The following is a 19183-nucleotide window of genomic DNA, read 5'->3' on the forward strand; positions in this document are numbered from 1 at the left end:
TACATAGGCCGACTATCGGCCAGGAGGGTTGATAGAAACGCTTCTTCGCCTGATAACACTGGTCAACGGCCAAAAAGGTTCCGACATGAAAACAGTTGATCTTAACTAATTTTGGGGTGCTGGAATCGAAAATGATGTTCAAATTTTGAAATTGGCTCTAATTTTCAAGATATAGACATACTTTCTATACTTCTCACAGCCTGTGATACAATACTGGGAAAAGTTTGCATCATCAGTATTGCATCATCAACTGGTATATTGCATCATCTTAGAATGACCAATATGGAAAAAAGGTATCAGGGTAAGGCTAGGTTCACACTGCGTTTTTGAAATCCGTTTTTTTGCAAAACACAGATGAAGAAAACGTATGCATCCGTTCTTTCATTGACTTCCATTATTAAAAAAAAAAACGGATCAAAACGGATCCGTTTTTTTGACGAAAAGTAGTGTCAGCTACATTTTTGTGTCCGTTAAAAAAAGGATCCGTTTTTTTTTTTTTTACAATGGAAGTCAATGAAAAAATGGATCAAAACAGATGCACACAAATGCATCCATTTTTTCATTCTTTTTTTGCAAAAAAAAAGATGAAAAAAACGGATTGCAAAAATGCAGTGTGAACCTAGCCTCAATGGAACCCATCAGTGCTTGCAGATTACTGATTGAAAGTTATCAGAGACAATCCCATGCATGAATACAAAAGACGTGTAAATGCACCGAGAAGCCATTGAATAAAGACCTACATTCCAGAGTTCAATAAACATAGTTAATTTGTAAAAATTCTTGGATCTGCCTGTAAATTGTAGTTAATTTCAGATAGAACTAAGTTTCCTATGAATATATTTCAAAAGTTTATGAACAGTAAACTTGCTTCCTTATGATTGCAGAAGTAATAAATATGTCGGCTATTATACTGTATTCTATACAATTCACAGAACAGTAACATGAGAACTCTCCCATATCATAGAAACTAGAGCCAATTCACATTTTTCCTTGTGATATTTGAATTCAGCACATAACAATCATTAAGAAATGGATAATTTTATTTCGGAACCAAACAACTTTTGAAAATTTGTTGGCCAGTGTAATCGGCCCATAGAAAAGTGACAGCGATCAGCTGAGGACGGGGGAAATGTCTGATCCTCAGCTTGTATTTTGTACAGGCTTTAAAATGTATCGCTATGAGCGGCACATCTCCCTGTGTGAACACGAGATGTGCAGCTGATAGCATAGGGAAACTGACAGCACTGATATGTATATACAAGCAGTGCATACTTACCTTCACCACTGCTGTGTGATCTGGCATCCCGCTCTCCAGCTCTTCTGTTCTGCTCTCCGGCCGCCACTGTAACTACAGGCTGTAGCCCCGCCTCCTCCAAAATAATTGACAGTCACAGGAGGCGGGGCTGCGACCTGAAGACACAGCAAATGGGTTTGCCAGTCTAATAGTATTCACTGCGCCAGATTTCTAAGTAAATCTTAGTAAATCCAGCCTGCACAAAATTCTAAGCATGATTTAGGGGCGTATTACACAGCCCAATAATCCAGGGGAAGCGAGTGCCGACCAATCATTCCAGTGTTCGCTTCCCCCTTGTTCCCCATTCGCTGCCTATGCTATTACACACAGCAAGCGGAGATTGTGCGAGGTACCTGTTGGTCTGCTGCCCCCACTTCTATTGCACGGAGTGACACACAGCAGAACGTTGCTGCACAAATCATACTCTTTCGGGTTGAAAGACCACGATCAGCCGACATCATGCATGTTAACTGATCGTGGCTTTTCAATGCATGCTAATACACTAAGCGATTATCGGCCCAAACAGCCAGTTATCGCCCAAGTAAGGCCGATAATCGTTTAGTGTAATAGGGCCTTAAAAGGGGTTATCCAGCGCTGCAAAAACATGGCCACTTTTGCCACTCTCGTCTCCAGATTGGGTGGGGTTTGGAACTCCGTTCCATTGAAGTAAATGGAGCTTAATTGCAAACCACACCTGACCGGGAGACAAGAGAAGGGGAAAAGTGACCATGATTTTGTAGCGCTGGATAACCCCTTTAAGCATGCTAGCTAGCACTTTGATTTGTGGTAGAATTTTTTAGCCCCAGCTGTGTATATGTTACAACTTGTCAAAATGGCTGCCTTTGAGTTTGAATCTGGATTTAAAATGAAACTTTGCTTCTCCGTATGGCAACATCTCCTTCAGCCTTTGGTTTAGCCTGTGAGTGCAAATCTTCCAAGATTGGTCCAGGTACAGGCTGTCCATCTGTTCTTCACCGTCATTAAAGATGCTTTGTGATTCTTTATCCGTCCTGTAATAAGGCTCTCAGGAGAGCGATCACATCACCTACGCAGTTTAGCTGGCGCGATGACCGTATTGCCAATGGTTACTAGAACATGGCCTGCTTCTTACACCGCTGCACAAACAAGCTGTATGGCTGATTCCATTGAAGCCTAGATACACAGCAGTCATGGTCAGATAGACATGATTGATTCGGACACAGAGGGCTGTGCTTTATGTGTTTTTATGGGCGCCATTTACAACAGTTGCTTATGTTTCAGGCCTATTAGCTGGTTATCTTTTACATTCAGAACCCAAGACGTGTTCTATCAGTGGTTTTCAGGTGGTCTACAAATGGGGAAATAAATTGTAAGGATATAGAACAAAAGTAAGTTGGCACAAGACGTAAAAAAGGCAGATTTATTACTATATTACAGCTGTAAACTGGCGCAGGGAAATTACTCTGTAGTAGTCAAACACTTCAAAATTACTAAGAAGGGAAAGGTTTGGGAATATTTCCTTCTGTTACCTTTCAGCTCCAGAGGGTGTGGAAAGGTTTGTTTTGCATAGATTTTATAAATGAGGCCCGATTTTTTTTTTTTTTTTTTTTTTTTTTTTCCCTTTGTAAGTAGATTATTGTTAAAAGGCTGGTGTTCTCCCACTTTTTTTGTGGTGTTTTTCTGCCCTCAAAAAATACACCAGAAACAAATGCCATAGCAACACTTGGGGGTAGATTTATCAAACATGGTGTAAAGTGAAACTGGCTCAGTTGCCCCTAGCAACCAATCAGATTCCACTTTTCATTCCTCACAGTCTCTTTGGAAAATGAAAGGTGGAATCTGATTGGTTGCTAGGGGCAACCGAGCCAGTTTCACTTTACACCATGTTTGATAAATCTCCCCCATGGTGTATTTTTCATGTGTTTCCGTTTTTTCTGGCATTTTTACTTTCTGTGAATAATCTTTTTAGTGGTTTTTGTGTGCACCAAGATGGACGAACTTTCTTTTCCTCTGCCATCACATGACATAGTTACTGAATCAAAAGGGTACAAAAACGCAATAAAAATAAATTACACCATATGCTATTTTCAGATGACCAGAACACGAAAGTCCATAAGAAAAAACGCCACAGTTTGCCCCCAAAAAAGCCACACGCTCAGCATGCTGCTTTTTGGAAAAACTGCCAAAGAGCTTCAAAAACGCCACACAAAAAAGCCATGTACGTAAAGCAACACATAAACTTCCATTGACTTCCAGCTAACATCTGGCCGCTGGTGTTTTTATTGGCATTTTTCAAAGATTGACTAGGCTTAACTAGAGATGAGTGAACTTGTCGAGTTTGGGCATCCAAAACCCGAAGTTTGCTCATTTCTAGTCAATACCTATATTAAAAATAAAAGAAAAAGACAGCTAATGTATAGTAATACATAGTTTTTATTTTACTATCATTGCTCCAGTGGGCTGGTGGGCAGGCCCTTAAATCAGTTAGTCTACTCAGCTGCAGCAGTGCATAGGGGGGTACACAGACTCTGGCCAATCAGCATTCGTCTGTTCTGACGACCATGAAGGGGTCCCAGTAGTTAGGCTTCCTGCAATTTGGCACTTATCTCCTATCCAAGTGATTTAATTTTGGTTACCCCTTTTAAGATGCATCAAATGTGACACAGAACATGTTTCTGGTTTTAAAAGGGTTCTCTAATTTAAATTAAAAAAGAAAACTCTGGGTCTACTATGGATGTAAAATAAAAGAATACTCCTCAGGGAGAGTAAACAGAGGTATGGTGCTGGACTTGGAAAGGTAAGTATGTTCTACTTCATTATTTGACATAGCTACCGGGCTCTAATTTGTTTTATACTTAAATAGGAGAATCCCTATAACAGCTTGTAGTACTTAGAGACATTTATCACTTGTCATGTCAAGGCTTAGGTTTAAAGGGGTTATCCAGCGCTACAAAAACATGGCCACTTTCTTCCAGAGACAGCACCACTCTTGTCTACAGCTTGGGCGGGGTTTTGCTGCTCAGTTCCATTGAAGTGAATGGAGCTGAATTGTCTCTGAAAGAAAGTGGCCATGTTTTTGTAGCACTGGATAACCCCTTTAAAACAGAACAGAACTTCAGAATTTAAGTGTGAACAAATGACTTTTTGATAAAGACATTTTTCCTTCTGCTTACACTTTTATTTGTTCCTTCTTTCTTCACAGATAATATGCAGGTGTCACTAGCTGAGGCTTTGGAGGTGCGTGGAGGGCCCCTGGAAGAGGAGGAGTTATGGGCCGTATTAAACCAAAGTACTGAAAGCTTGCAACAATTGATCAGAAAAGGTAATGTTTCTTCACGTCTCCTTTGAACTTGTTCACATTGGTAAAATACATTGTTCTTTCTTTTGTATGATGCTGTATTTTTTTGTAGGTAAAATCTTGTTTTTTATTAGAACTTGATTGTTCTTGCAAAACTTAAAGGGGTACTCCAGGTGGGAGGCCTTTTTTCAGTATCACCGGGGAGAGGGTTGTTGTAAACAGTGACGTCCACTTACCTTTCCAGCATCCAGCTGTTCCGGTCCCCCAGTGTCTGGCTGCTCCCTGGCATGACGTTGGCAGGCCTGCTAAGCCATTCAGTGGCTGTAGCGGTGTCCCGCCTCTGCTGCTGAACGTCTGAGATGTTACAAAAACTCTGTGTCAGCCCAGGAAGCGATGAAAGACTGTAACAGCGTGATGCAAGCCTCCCGCCCGGAGTACCCCTTAAAGTTTTTGATATAAAGATTCAGAAATGTGAATGCACACAACCATTACCCGCAGGAGGCTGGATATGGATCCACAAAGGCTTTTCCATCAGACGCGAGTCAAATGCCACGAGTTCAGGTTTGGATAAGGTACAGTGGGTGGTGACTGTATGTGGTGGTCTACTACTCGGCCAATGATGTTACAGTGTTGTGACACCAGTGCTTGTCCAGCACACAGGTGTGATGTTGATACCTGCTTTTAGTGTGGCCGGTTTGTAGTGTTCCCTGCCTTGTTGTGATGGGTCCCTTGGGCTCTTGTCACGGTAGTCCTGAGTGGCAATCGACCCACCCGGACTATCAGTACCACCAATCACAGAAAGGGGAAAAATAACCCCTGTGTGGCTAGTGTGTATAGGTGCTGGTGCGGAGAAAAGGATGACTGAGTCCCAGTAATAGAAAATATAGAAAAGCTTTACTGTACAGTCTCTCAGTAGGACAATACACTTTGGCAGCAGTAGATAAATCTTTACAAAGACTTTTTAGTGCTTGAACTGGTTTGTGCTGTGGAGATGCTTGAAGAAGTAGAGTAAAGGTAGTTGTAGCGGTGCTGGAACAGTTGAACATAGGGTAGAGTAGCGTAGAAGAGAGGAGTTTGTCAAGAGAGTCCCAACCCAATGTCACAGTGTACTCTGCCAGAACTTGAGAAAATACTTGGGAGTAAGAAGTTTACTTGTACCCGTGTATAGACTTTAGTCTGACCACCTTCTGCCCTACAGTGTCGAGTGACTCTTCCTCCTAGGGTGATACAAGCCCCAGCCTTGGTTACCTGGATGAAGCTAAGTTCCCGGGGCCATCCCAGTTACCTGCACTGCGAGATAGGATATGTAGACCTTCTGATAGCTTTGTCCTATCCAGGATAGTTCTTCTTGTGTATCAGGATACTGCCCGGCACTTTGTAGAATGGTTCTTGGCATGGGCTAGGATGTTCCCAGACTCTCTTCCCTTGGTAGTGTTTAGCACTGCATAGTAGATCTAGTAGAAGTAGTAGTGAAACGAGTTGTCCCTAGCTGCATTGGCATACACGTGTCTTTGACCAACTCACTAACTAGACACACACACACTGAACTGACTTGTGCCGGACGAGGGTCCTGGCAGAGCCAGGCCCTGGCTTAGCTATAGCAGGAACGTCTGCTGTTTGTGTCCTTCTCCCAAGAGAATCTGGGTCAGAACTGACCTCTTCCCACCAAGCAACTTCCTACAGGGGATGTGTTATCTACCCTGTAAGTGGTGGAAAAGAATGTGTGCAAAAGAAAGAAAGAGAGAAAGAGAGAGTCAGAAGTAGAGAGCATCTCCTATAGGGTAGCAAAAGCACATGGTACACATAAAACAGTAACCAATTCCTAACTCAGCTGTGCAATACATAAGAGCATACATATATAAAATACTGACATATAGTGGTGAAACTAGAGAATACTACCTTCATCACCACTGAACCTGGAGTAAGAAACTTTTGTGACAGGTGTACAAAAGAAAAGAACACCCGTGGTGGGACACCACATATATATTACAGTCAAAACTTGCTGGCAGCTGCTGCCACATCACCTCCACAAAGTGTGCTACACTATCAATATGGTCTGCGATTGATGATATAAATATCCAAGTGACCCTTGGCAGAAAAAAACTCAGAAATTCCTCACTGTTATATTAGTTATCTCTTCACTATAAAGCTATATGCAGGCACAGTATTGTAGGACTCATTTTGAGCCGCAAATAAAATGATCAGTTTTAACAGAATGAGTCTCAAACTTTAACATTTTTGTTTGCCATTTTTTAAGGCCATTTTTGCATTTTATAACTCTTATTTGACTATAGCAAATGCTAGTATGCAATTTTTAAGCAAGCAGTCCTTGGTGTTTAATTATTCCTTTTTTTGTTCTTTGTTTTTTAAGAGGAACTCCGGCTATTTTTTTCCCAAACAACTGGTACCAGAAAGTAATATAGATTTGTGAATGACTCTTTCTATTTAAAACTCTGAAATCTTCCAGTACTTATCAGCTGCTGTATGTTCTGCAGGAAGTGCTGTTTTCTTTCCAGTCTGACACATTGCTCTCTGCTGCCATCTCTGTCTAGAGCAGTAGCAAATCCCCATAAAAAACCTTTCCTGCTTTGGACAGTTCCTGTCATGGCCAGAGGTGGCAGCAGAGAGCACTGTGTCAGACTGGAAATAAAACTCCACTTCCTGCAGGACATACAGCAGCTGCTGATTACTGGAACATCTCAAATTTTTAAATAGAAGTAATTGACAAATTTATATATCTTCCTGGTAAGGATTGATTCAGGATTATTTTTTTTTTTTTTTTGCTGGAGTACCCCTTTAACACTTTCAATTGCTATTCATGAAAGTTCCAAATAGCATTTAACAGGACTCAACAGGAGAAACATTATTTAATATTTGCATCTCTATTATCCCTAACCCAGTAATTATGTCTCCTTTTACTGGTTTGTAGTTTTACTGCGTTAGCATCTTACTGTAGCCACACAATATATATTGCTCAGATGCTTGGTTGTAATTTAGCGAATTGTAAAAGGGTGTACTGATAAAATACGTATAATATACTATATAAACAGAACAGATTATAGAACAGGTTTATGTGATGACATCTCTGTGTAGGTGCTAGTCAGGGAATCTATTATTTAGCATGCCAAGCCCAGATCTGGTTTATCAACCCTCCTACGTAATTACGGTATATGCAGTAAGCATTTTGTGATGGGAAGGGAGTACTAGCCGCAATAGACATGCTACATCTTGTGATGCTTAATGTAGCCTCATTCAATCAAAAAATATCTTGAAAATATTAGAGTATTACGTCACATGGATGTAATATGGTATGCCGGAATCTCTTTCTACACTGGGCGGGCATTCAGAGTGGGATGCTTGACATGTCAATTTTTCCGGCGAAACCAGGATTAGTGTGCTGCAACGCTGGGGAGGAGGTAGCGACCTCTTGTGGCCAGAGGCATAATACTGCCTCATGCCTCAAAAGTGGTTGACAGGGTCGGGAGCCAATGGATCTATGCCCTGTCAATCACAGCACTGCATTTAACTGTATGCGACCGTGATTAGCACAGGGTCAGCACCCTGCAACACTTTCTCTGGAGCAGGCTGGGGCTGCAATAGAATGCATCTGGTACTCCGGACAGATTCTGTATGCCCCCATAGGGTTCTATGCCCTATCCGTGATGGACTTGTCCTATATTTTCCAGAATTGTGTTCCAGCACGGACACCCTTCAGGAAAAAAAAAAGTAGGATGTCCATACCCAGTAAAACCTGAGGGGTCCGGAAATTTATCCTGATTTCCTGATAAATATGGGTAAATTTCACAAGTGTGTGAAGGGGCCTTTGTCAAAGGCTCCAACTCCATAAAAAACGTGCATATTTATTATACTGTGGAGAGGTGATATAGATGCTCCATGGTCCAAGCTTGTCTGACTTTAGATTGACTCCAGGGCTGGACGAATCCCTTGAGCCACGTGACCATTTCAAGTCAAAGGGCGGGGGGATTTATAAAGACCGGCGTACAAGTACGCCGGTCTTATATTAAAGGGGTAGTGCGGCGGTAAGAAATTATTCACAAAATAACACACATTACAAAGTTATACAACTTTGTAATGTATGTTATGTATGTGAATCGCCCCCTTCCCCGTGTTTCCCCACCCCCGCACGTGGACCCGGAAGTGTAGTGTACCATACATACCTGACGCGCGTCGTCCCCGATCTTCTGCCAACGACGTAATCTTCGGGAGGCCGGCCGAATCGCTGCAGCCGTCCCCTCTGCCGGCCCCCCTCTGCCGCGCCATCTGCTGCTCAGCCGCGATTGGCTGAGCATAACTGTGCTCAGCCAATCGCGGCTAAGCAGCTGATGACGCATCAGAGAGGGGGCCGGCAGAGGGGACGGCTGGATTCGGCCGGCCTCCCGAAGATTACGTTGTTGACAGAAGATCGGGGACGGGGGATGACGTGCGTCAGGTGTGTATGGTACACTACACTTCCGGGTCCACGTGCGGGGGTGGGGGAACACGGGGAAGGGGGCGATTCACATACATAACATACATTACAAAGTTGTATAACTTTGTAATGTGTGTTATTTTGTGAATAATTTCTTACCGCCGCACTACCCCTTTAAGCCCTGTCCCCTTTTTCGCGGCAGGATTCACTAAGAGGCTTCCAGCAGGTGAAGATTTGTGTCATGATTTGCGCCTCCTCCCACCTCATCACGCCCCCGCAAGCTCTACCAGCCCGCCCATCGGGCGAGCGGGGCGTACAGGAGGTGTATGCCAGGGAGAAGGGGGCGAATCTGCACCTTCTCTCTGGCATATGCTTTGTAAACCCCCCCCCCAAAGTGTCTTATCTGAGGACGTTTCTCTACACCATTAAATTTGACAGGAACAAATGGGGGGTGTAAAGTCGAATTTTCTTAGTTGCCCCTAGCAACCAGTCAGATTCCACTTTTCATTCCTCACAGATTCTTTGAAAAATTAAAGGTGGAATCTGGTTCGTTGCTAGGGGCAACTAAGACAATTCTACTTTACACCAGGTTGATAAATCTCCCCCATAGGGTATACAGTATATGGTCAGTAGAGTCATTTAGAATTTGCCAACTGCTGGTATCATAGTTTGAAAATGACTTCCGACATGTACAGCTGGATAACACAAAAGTTATTTATATTCAGAGAAATTGTGTGGCGTCATGCTCGACTACAGATGAAACACAAACCAGAAGATGAGACAAACCACACATCCCGAAACACGCGATCATTTTAGAAATTGTTTTACAGTTTCTGATGTCAAAGCTGCCAAGTCATTGCTGAGTCGAGATTAGGTTAATCGGGTGTGTGCAAAGTGTTCTATAGAAGTATGCAGCAGTTTGGTGACACCTGGGTTGGATTTGTACAAGTCATATACAACAACAGGAAAAACGTATATTCCTGACAGTGTTATAAGTGTACAGTCCTATAAATTTAGGACAAGAAGAACTCCAATGCCTGGTGGTCCTGTTGGATAAAATAAATTCCGTTTTAAGTTCTTGTTGTTCTAATAAAAACGCAAAATATGACGGTGTCCTAAAATTTGTCAACAGGAAAAAGCAGCATTGGGAATGTTAGATTTCAACCTGCCAGACCAATAGTTTCCATGAGAGATAAGCTGCTTATATCATTATTAAAGCTGAAAGAAAGAAGAAGATAAAGGATCACCTAAGAATCAATAATTTGATGGATCCAAACCAGCATGGCTTTACTGTCAGCAGATCATGTCAGACCAATCTCATTGATTTATATGTCACAAAAGTGTTGGATGAAGGTGGGGCCGTGGATATCGCCTATCTGGACTTTGATACATTCCACATAAAGAGCTAATAGAGACATTAGTAAAATGCTCTGATCCGGCTCTGTACAGGATCAGATCGGCAAACTGGGGACAGCAGTTGATGACATGAACGTTGGTGGCAGCAGCGGGGGACGAGTCAGTACGTTTAATATAATAAAGTGGTATTACAAAGCAATATAACTTTATTAAAGGAGAAGTCCGGCGAAATATTTTATTAAAGTATTGTATTTCCCCCTCCCCCCAAGTTATACAAATCTCCAGTATACACTTATTACGGGAAATGCTTATAAAGTGCTTTTTCCCCTGCACTTACTACTGCATCAAGGCTTCACTTCCTGGATAACATGGTGATGTCACTTCCTGGATAACATGGTGATGTCACTTCCTGGATTACATGGTGATGTCACGACCCGACTCCCAGAGCCGTGCGGGCTGTGGCTGCTGGAGAGGATGATGGCAGAGGGATGCTCAGTGTCCCTCCAGTGCCCTGTGTCCCTCAGTGTCCCTCTGCTATCATCCTCTCCTGCAGCCAAAGCCAGCACAGCTCTGGGAGTCGGGTTGTGACATCACCATGTTGTCCAGGAAGTGACATCACCATGTTGTCCAGGAAGTGACATCACCATGTTGTCCAGGGAGTGACATCACCATGTTGTCCAGGAAGTGACATCACCATGTTATCCAGGAAGTGAAGCCTTGATGTAGTAGTAAGTTCAGGGAGAAAGCACTTTATGTGCATTTCCTGTAATAAGTGTATATTGGTGATTTGTATAACTTTTGGGGGGGCAATACAATACTTAACCCATAGCTGCACCAGGACGTTACTGAACGTCCTCGTGCCGCTATGGGAGTTCAGAGGGGTTCGCGCGGCGACCCCCCTCTGAACTGCCGCGATCCCGGGTGCCGCATGTAGCCCGGGATCGCGGCTATTAGCCTAATTAAGTACTTAGAAGCAGCTGTCAAAGTTAACAGCTGCTTGTAAATACTTGCTCATCTCCATCCCTGGTGGTCTAGTGGGGGGATCGCCCCCCGCGGCACGATTGCGGGGGGGCGATCCCCGCATCCATCCCGGGCCAAAAGCAATAGAACACCAATCTCATGGATTCATGCAGTATAACTATACTGCATGGATCTCTATGAGAGATCAGAGTGCATATACTAGAAGTCCCCCAGGGGGGCTTCTAGTATATGTGTAAAGTAAAAGAAAAATGTATTTTTAATAACACAAAATCCCCTCCCCTAATAAAAGTCTGAATCACCCCCTTTCCCCATTTTATAAATAAAAATAAATAAATAAATAAACAAACATGTTTGCTATCGCCGCGTGCGTAATCGCCCGGACTATTAATTAATCACATTCGTGATCTCGCACGGTAAATGGCGTAAGCGCCAAAAAATCCCAAAGTGCAAAATTGCGCATTTTTGGTCGCATCAAATCCAGAATAATTGTAATAAAAAGCGATCAAAAAGTCATATATGCGCAATCAAGGTACCGATAGAAAGATCACATCATGGCGTAAAAATGACAACTGACACAGCCCCATAGACCAAAGGATAAAAGCGCTATAAGCCTGGGAATGGAGCGATTTTAAGGAACATATATTTTCTTTAAAAGGTTTTAATTTTTTACAAGCCATCAAATCAAATAAAAGTTATACATGTTACATATCGTTGTAATCGTAACAACTTAAGGAACATATATAACAAGTCAGTTTTAACCTAGGGCGAACGGAGTAAAAACAACCCCCCCCCCCCCAATAAAAAAAACTTTTTTTTTTTCAATTTCACCACACATATAATTTTTTTCTGGTTTCCCGGCACATTTTAGGCAAAAATTACATCTGCCATAGCAAAGTACAATTAGTTGCGCAAAAAATAAGGGCTCATTTGTGTCTCTAGGTGGAAAAATGCAGGCGCTATGGCCTTATATACACGAGGAGGGAAAAACTAAAGCGCAAAAATTAAAACTGGCTGTGTCCCCTAAGGGTTAATAAAAAATTTCATCTCCTTGTATAAAAATAATTGTGACTCTCCGGAGTACTCCTTTAAAGGGCTAAATGAGGTTTTTAATAATAAAAAAAAATCTGAACACAAGAACAAGAGGACAAAATCTTAGGTTAGTGAGGGGGCAGACCATGGAGTGTAAGGAGCTATAAGGGAGCTGTATTCTGGTAGGGTGGAATCCTTGCCTGTGGATTGGAGTGATCCCCACCATTCCACCCCCGATGTATAGGTCATTATATGTGGGTTTTTTTGTTTTTTTTTAGTGGTTTCCTCTTTGTACTACTTTGCACCATTGCTCGTTTTTAATCAATGGTCATTTTGTTAACATTCTTGTTGTTTGTTGTGTGCAGCGGACCCTACGAGCCTCAGCTTCATCATCTCGCCCTGGTCTCTGCTGCTGCTCCCCTCCGGAAGCATCACCTTCACAGATGAAAATGTTTCCAATCAGGACCTGCGTGCCTTCACCGCCCCCGAGGTGCTACAGACCAAGTCACTGTCATCTCTCGCAGACATTGAAAAGGTAACCCATTGTTCACCGGCAAACAAAGACCCCTTTAGAATAGAATTCACAAAACACATTCCAGACGTTGCCCGGGGACATGTAGAGATGAAATTGGGCTCTGTTCTCTAGGAAGTCGAGTTCCTTGACTTTTGCTTCCTGGGTAATGTTTAGTGTGAATAGTCATCCTTGCTTATAATGTAGTTGTGTCAGCAGATTCTTTTATCCCTCCATTACTTATTACGTTATTAGACGGCAGCTAGCGTTGCTGGTCTCTTAAAAAGAACAAAATGTTCTGTTTTTCAGAGCTGGTATACATGCGAAAGATACAATGGTGATTGTTAATGCAGACATTCCCCCTGTGCAGCACCCGAGAGCACGGTTCAGTAACCAGAAAGCTGATGCCTTGCTGACCAGCGGATAGATACCAATCTGAAAGGAATTTGTTAATGATTGGCGTCCTGTGGGCTTAATAGATGATCACATTATGAGGAACCTGTTTCTTTAACCGTGTAATTAGTGGCTTATCTTAGGTAACGTTTCCTTCTCTTGAAGGGGTTATCCAGCGCCTCAAAAACATGGCCGCTTTTGCCCCACTCTTGTCTCCAGTTCAGGTTTGGTTTGCAATTAAGCTCCATTTACTTCAATGGAATGGAGTTTCAAACCCCACCCAATCTGGAGACAAGAGTGGTGCAAAAGTGGTCATGTTTTTGTACCACTGAATAACCCCTTTAAAGGCCCTAATACACAGGCTGACTAGGAGGAGCAAGCGAGCACTGATCTGTCAGATCAGCGCTCGCTTCACTGACAACAGCAAGCGGGTGGGGGGGTGCTAGGGGCATCTGTGGGAAGGGCCTATTACGCGGAGTCGTTACAGTCGTTATCATTGACGTTTTTATTTAACATGTTGAAAGACCAGGATCCGCCGACATCGTTCAGCCGCCACTAGCTATTACACCAAGTGATTATCGGCTGTAGCGACCGATATTTGGCCAAATGTGGTCTATAATCGCTTGGTGTTATAGGGCCTTTCCTTTTTACTTTTTAGAGTGTGTTCACACGCAAAGGATCTGCAGATCCTGTACATGTGAACGCACCCTTTAATATGACTCTTTACAGCTGGGGTGATAAAACCAGCCTTCAGCACTCCCCTATCTGTGGGGATTTGACATTTCCAAAGTATAAACATAGCTTCTTTTTCTATTGCTCTCAAAGGGGATTCACGATTCATTGTCCGGAAAATACATTTTTCTAAATTTTTTTCCCTTCTTCTTCTTCTAAAAATACTGCTGCCAGATGGTAACCCCGGGTCAAAAGGCAAATACAGACTTCAGACTGTTAATTTCACCACCTAAGCTGTGGTGCATTTTGGGCTTTTGAAAACACAGTACGCTCTAGGTGTGGGGTTTTTAGAGGTACTAAAAGTGATATGGTCACCCCCCCTTTGATATGTGCAGATCTTAACTGCTTTCGCAACCGTTGTGTCCCTGTCTTTTCACGTACGTCAGCGCCTTAGGACCCTATTACACCAACAGATTATCTGACCGATTTTTTTTAAGCCAAAGCCAGAAATGGACTATAAAAGGAGAGCAGGTCATACAGGAAAGACTGAGATTTCTCCTCTTTTCAAATACATTCCTGTTTTTGGCTTTAAAAAATCTGTCAGATAATCTGTTGGTGTAATAAGGCCCTTAGTCCTAACCCCTCTGTGACGCCATCGGAATGAGCGGCTCCTACATGAGTAGAGGCCAGGATTCATCTTCTCTAGAAGTAGAGTAGCCATAAAATAAATACCAGCCTCCACTGCAGTAGGAGCGGCCCATTCCGAGGGAGGAGGGGGGTCTACAGTGCCGACATAGGCAGGAAGATGGGGGCACATCAACAGTTAAGCACCGCCCAGATGACACTGTGTCTATCAACGATAAAAAGTATTTTTGGCCAGAAAGACAACAAAGACCTATTTTATACAGGTAAATGTGAGCTGTACAACATGTAAACTTCTTAATAGTGCTGAGAACTGCACATATAAAAAAGGGGGGGGTGGGGGGTGACAACATCACTTTAAAGGTGTTGTCCGTGACTTTTCAATAAACTAGCATTGCATTGACTTCTGTGGGTGTTGTATGTTCTGTACTCACTTTTATTCTGTATTTCTAGCTCCTCTTCTGTTCTGTTCTCGGGCATGGTCACATGACCGATCTGCTTGGGATTTCCTTACTTCCTGTGATGTCACGTTCAATATCTGTTTCCTGTTCCTTCCACTGAACATGATCACAGGGGGAACCATCAGGTGGATGGGGCTAGTGTCCCTCCCATGGGCTGGCTGGAATTCCACATTGATTTAAGCCCTGCCCCTGTAGGCGGAGCTAGTATTGGAGCTCTGTAGAAGCTGTAGCAGTAAGGGCAGCATGACATCGAAGAGAGTAGGGGTTGATAGCTACCTTGTGGGGAGCACAGTGGTTTGGTTGTCTTGTGGATTCCAAGAAGGTAGCTATTAGCCCCGGCCCTCCTCTATGTCATGCTGCCCATTTTGCTACAATTTCTACTAAGCTCCAGTATTAGCTCCGTCTATTGGGGTAGATATTGCATGTGATCACAGAAAGAGTAGAGTGGTCATGTGACTGAGCCTCAGAACACAAGAAGAGCTAGAAATAAGGAAAGTAAATACAACACCCACAGAAGTCAATGTAATGCTAGTTTATTGAAAATTCTTGCTCAACCCCTGGAAGCAACGGAAAATGCAAATGTCATAACAATACAAAAGGAAACATACTTACCTACCCCAGTCCCCTACAGCTGCTGTTCCTACTTCTTGCTGCTTACTTCTACATCCTGGTTCAGGTGCTGTCCTATGCAGGAACCTCCTGCCCAACTAGTTACCGACTGATACTGGTAGGTCCTGCTGGGACAACACATCAGAGGAACCAAGGATAAGCATCAGGGACCAGGAATTGCCAAAACAGCAGCTGCAGGGAGAGCAGGGTAGGTGAGTATGGCTTCTTTTGTATTTTTAAGGCACCCTGACTTGCTTTTAATTATTTTCCTGTAGTCGAAATACCCCTAAAAATAAAAACAGCGTGTGTCAAAAATGTTTGCAAAAAAAGAAGAAAAATGGAAAAAGAATACCAGTTTCTGCTGCGGTTTGCATTAGTTGTAACTATCAGAACCTATTGCCATTTGCCTGTATATTAAAATCTCGTGTTGCACTTCTATTCCAGTTCTATTCCAGCTTCTTTCGTCCCTTTAATTGTATTTTAGCAAATGGTACACAGATGGTTACAGCTTACCACAATCAGTCTCACGTTGCTGCTCCATTTTTTCCAATGGAAAGAAAATTCTCAGACATCAAAAACAGGAAGTGGACCTGTGTGTATATTTTTGGAAAAACATCTCTAAAATGTGTGACAAGCTGATAATTCTGTATCCCGTAGTGACATTATCTTCTCTTTGACCTATAGGCTTATAAAATGGAATATTAGCATTTAATGCCATACAGAAACCTGTGTGCACTGTGTCAATGTAGACTTAGGTACAAACGCACACGGCATATACACTGCGTATTTACTGCTGCGATACGCAGCAGATACGCAGCAGATTAGATCTAAATAACTGAACACAGCATCAAATCTGCTGCGTATACGGTGTGTGTGTGTGTGTGTGTGTTTGTACCCTAAAGCTGGCCATACACATAAGTTAGCTGCCAGCCAACTCCACTACCACACCCCCACTCGCCTGTCTAACTTTGCCAAATCTTCATGTGTTCTTAATGGAGAGAGAAAAGTAAGACGCTGCCAGACACCTCTGGAGGCATCTGATCTCCCTGAGAACAAAGCAGTTAGGCATATGTTGAATTCCAAATGTTTCTCCCCTGCCAATGGGGATGAGCTAGGAGGCCACCTTATATATTATAATGAAGTTATAGCCACTTAGGGTACGTTTACATGTACCGGATCCGCAGCGGATTTCTCGCTGCGTATTGGCAGCAAGATCCACTGCGGATCCCTGCCCAGTAAACTCTATGGGCAGACAAACTCCCAGCAGGATGTACATCCCGCTGCGAGTTGTCAGCAGCCCGCCCGGTTAACCCCCCGGCCGCTGGAGCCTATACTTCACCTGGTCCCTGCTCCGACTTCTTCTGGGGTTTCTGGCATGTCCCGCTCGGCCAATCAGTGCGCTGCCCCGCTGCAGCGCACTGATTGGCTGAGCGGGACGTGAAGACATCAGGAGCCCCGAAGCAAGCCAGAGCGGGGAGAAGGTGATGTATACGCTCCGGCAGCCACGGGGTTAAATGGGTGGGCTGCTGACAAACTCACAGTGGGATATCCATCCTGCTGCGAGTTTGTCCGTCCATAGAGTTTACTGCGCAGGGATCCGCAGCGGATCTCGCTGCCAATCCCTATAGCGCATGCGGCGCTGAGGAGGAAAATAACTCGCGGTTGTTGTTTTTTTTTTTACTTACATCAACTGTGCCGCTTCCGTGCTATTAGCAGACTAGTATGGACCAAGTTGTCTTATTCTTCCAACAATCTTCTAAGTTCCTATGTTTCTTTGTTTAGGAATTTAATCCCTATGCTAGTTAGGCGATTTGGTGCACTGGGGGCGGGACTACTGCTCCCGCTGCACTGATCCAGCCGACTCGATTTCTTTCAAATAAACTGGTGCCAGAGATTTGTAATTTACTTCTATTTAAAAAAAAAAAAAAAAAATCATGTCTTCATGTACTTATCAGCTGCTGTATGTCCTGCAGGAAGTGGTGTTCTTTCCAGTCTGCCACCTCTGTTTGTGAAAAGGAACTGTCCAGAGCTGCAGCAAATCCCGATAAAAAAAGACTCTCCTGCTCTCTAGACTGGAAGGAATACACCAATTCCTGCAGGGCATACAGCGGCTGATAAATACTGGAAGACTAGAGATTTTTTTTTGTAGAAGTAAACTACAAATCTATATAACTTTCTGGCACCAGTTGATTTGAAAGATTTTTTATTTTTTTTGCCGAACTACCTCTTTAACTTAGCATAACCAACCGCTGGTGCCAAACACAAATAATTCAGCACTAATATACCGGTTATTTGGTGGTCATCAGACTCGCACACAAGCAGCGGTGCACTATATGTAAAGTAGACTGTTGGATTTCCTTTGCTGTATACCATTGTCACAGTGTGTGGGCTGCCGAGTGTTTACTGCCCCTATTTCCTGCCTGCCCCGTCTGCTCTAGTTTATCTCTTTCAGGTGAAGTGGGTGAGAGCGATGTTGCTGCAGTTCAGTGCACAAGGCTTTTCTATTCATGTTGCTAAAAGTAATATACTGCGTTATGGCTGGTTTATGTTCAAGTATTTCTTGTCTAGATATATAGCATATGTTTATTGGTAATTTGCCTGGATAATTTTTTTTTTGTTGTTGTTTAAATGGCACCCTCCCATTGTAATTTCCTGTCCTTCCTGTCCATATAGCTTAGTGCCGTGTATACTTGCACACTTGTCTGTGTCTTCTCTAAAATCATTTCATATCATTAATGGACTGTGTCACATAGGCGGGGCTTCACGGCACTTGGGCCTCATCTTCCTGCTGGCCCCAAGGCCCCATTCATTTCTATGGCCCTATTCACGCGCTCGTAGATGTTATGGGTCCGTGCTGGAATGGATCACCATTCAGCTGTGCAATGGGCTATGGGTGCACACCTGTAGTGCCGTGCGCAGCTACGGACAGCTCTTCAGATCTGTGAAGGAGGTCTGTTGTCTAAAGTGCTGTCAAGGTTAGTCCCCCGGGTCCTGGCTCAGTGACTATATCTGAAGCTTGGTCCATGTTGTCAGGTCTTTGTTTGCAGCTGTAAATGCACATAGCTAATCTTTCGGAATCTCAAACCCACTCAGCATTGGCAGCCAACCCCTCTCCCCTTATGAATCCAGGAAGAAAGGAATACACGGACCGGCACTACTACTGACACGGACTGCGTCCTCGGCACACTGTGAATGACCTCGTGGGAGGCTGGAACTATATAGTGAAGATATAGGTGGTGCTCTACACACAGCAAACAGTTCATGGATCAGTATAGCATATAGAAAATGAACATGCGGCCCTTTAATGGGGTTCTCTGTACAAAACATTCCACTAGGGCATCAAGCAGGTGAGAGAGGACGAACAAGGGTGCATACAGCGACGGCCGTTTCGTGCGCAGGCGCACTTCGTCACGGCTCTCCCCTTATGTCTGGTTGGTTGTTGAGATCAGCTCTCACTCAGGATTTTACTATTAGAAAGTTTGAGTTCTATACGTACGGTACTAAGCTTTTTAGCAAAATTAGAATTCCC

The 19183-nt window shown here is 43.4% G+C and overlaps 1 protein-coding gene across 9 annotated transcripts in view; it reads left to right on the forward strand.

Annotated features, from left to right (window-relative positions):
- Nucleotides 1-19183, forward strand: part of PTPN13 (protein tyrosine phosphatase non-receptor type 13) — a 209591-nt gene that overhangs the window by 98099 nt on the left and 92309 nt on the right. For all 9 annotated transcript variants that reach the window (XM_069978225.1, XM_069978220.1, XM_069978223.1 and 6 more), the window contains 2 exons: nt 4476-4595; nt 12732-12901. In XM_069978225.1, coding sequence (XP_069834326.1) covers nt 4481-4595; nt 12732-12901 — 285 coding nt within the window. In that variant the 5' untranslated portion in view covers nt 4476-4480. Of the gene's footprint in view, nt 1-4475; nt 4596-12731; nt 12902-19183 lie in introns of those variants that run through there.

Source organism: Dendropsophus ebraccatus, chromosome 7 (assembly GCF_027789765.1).
Source record: "Dendropsophus ebraccatus isolate aDenEbr1 chromosome 7, aDenEbr1.pat, whole genome shotgun sequence".
Classification (NCBI taxonomy): Eukaryota; Metazoa; Chordata; class Amphibia; order Anura; family Hylidae; genus Dendropsophus; species Dendropsophus ebraccatus.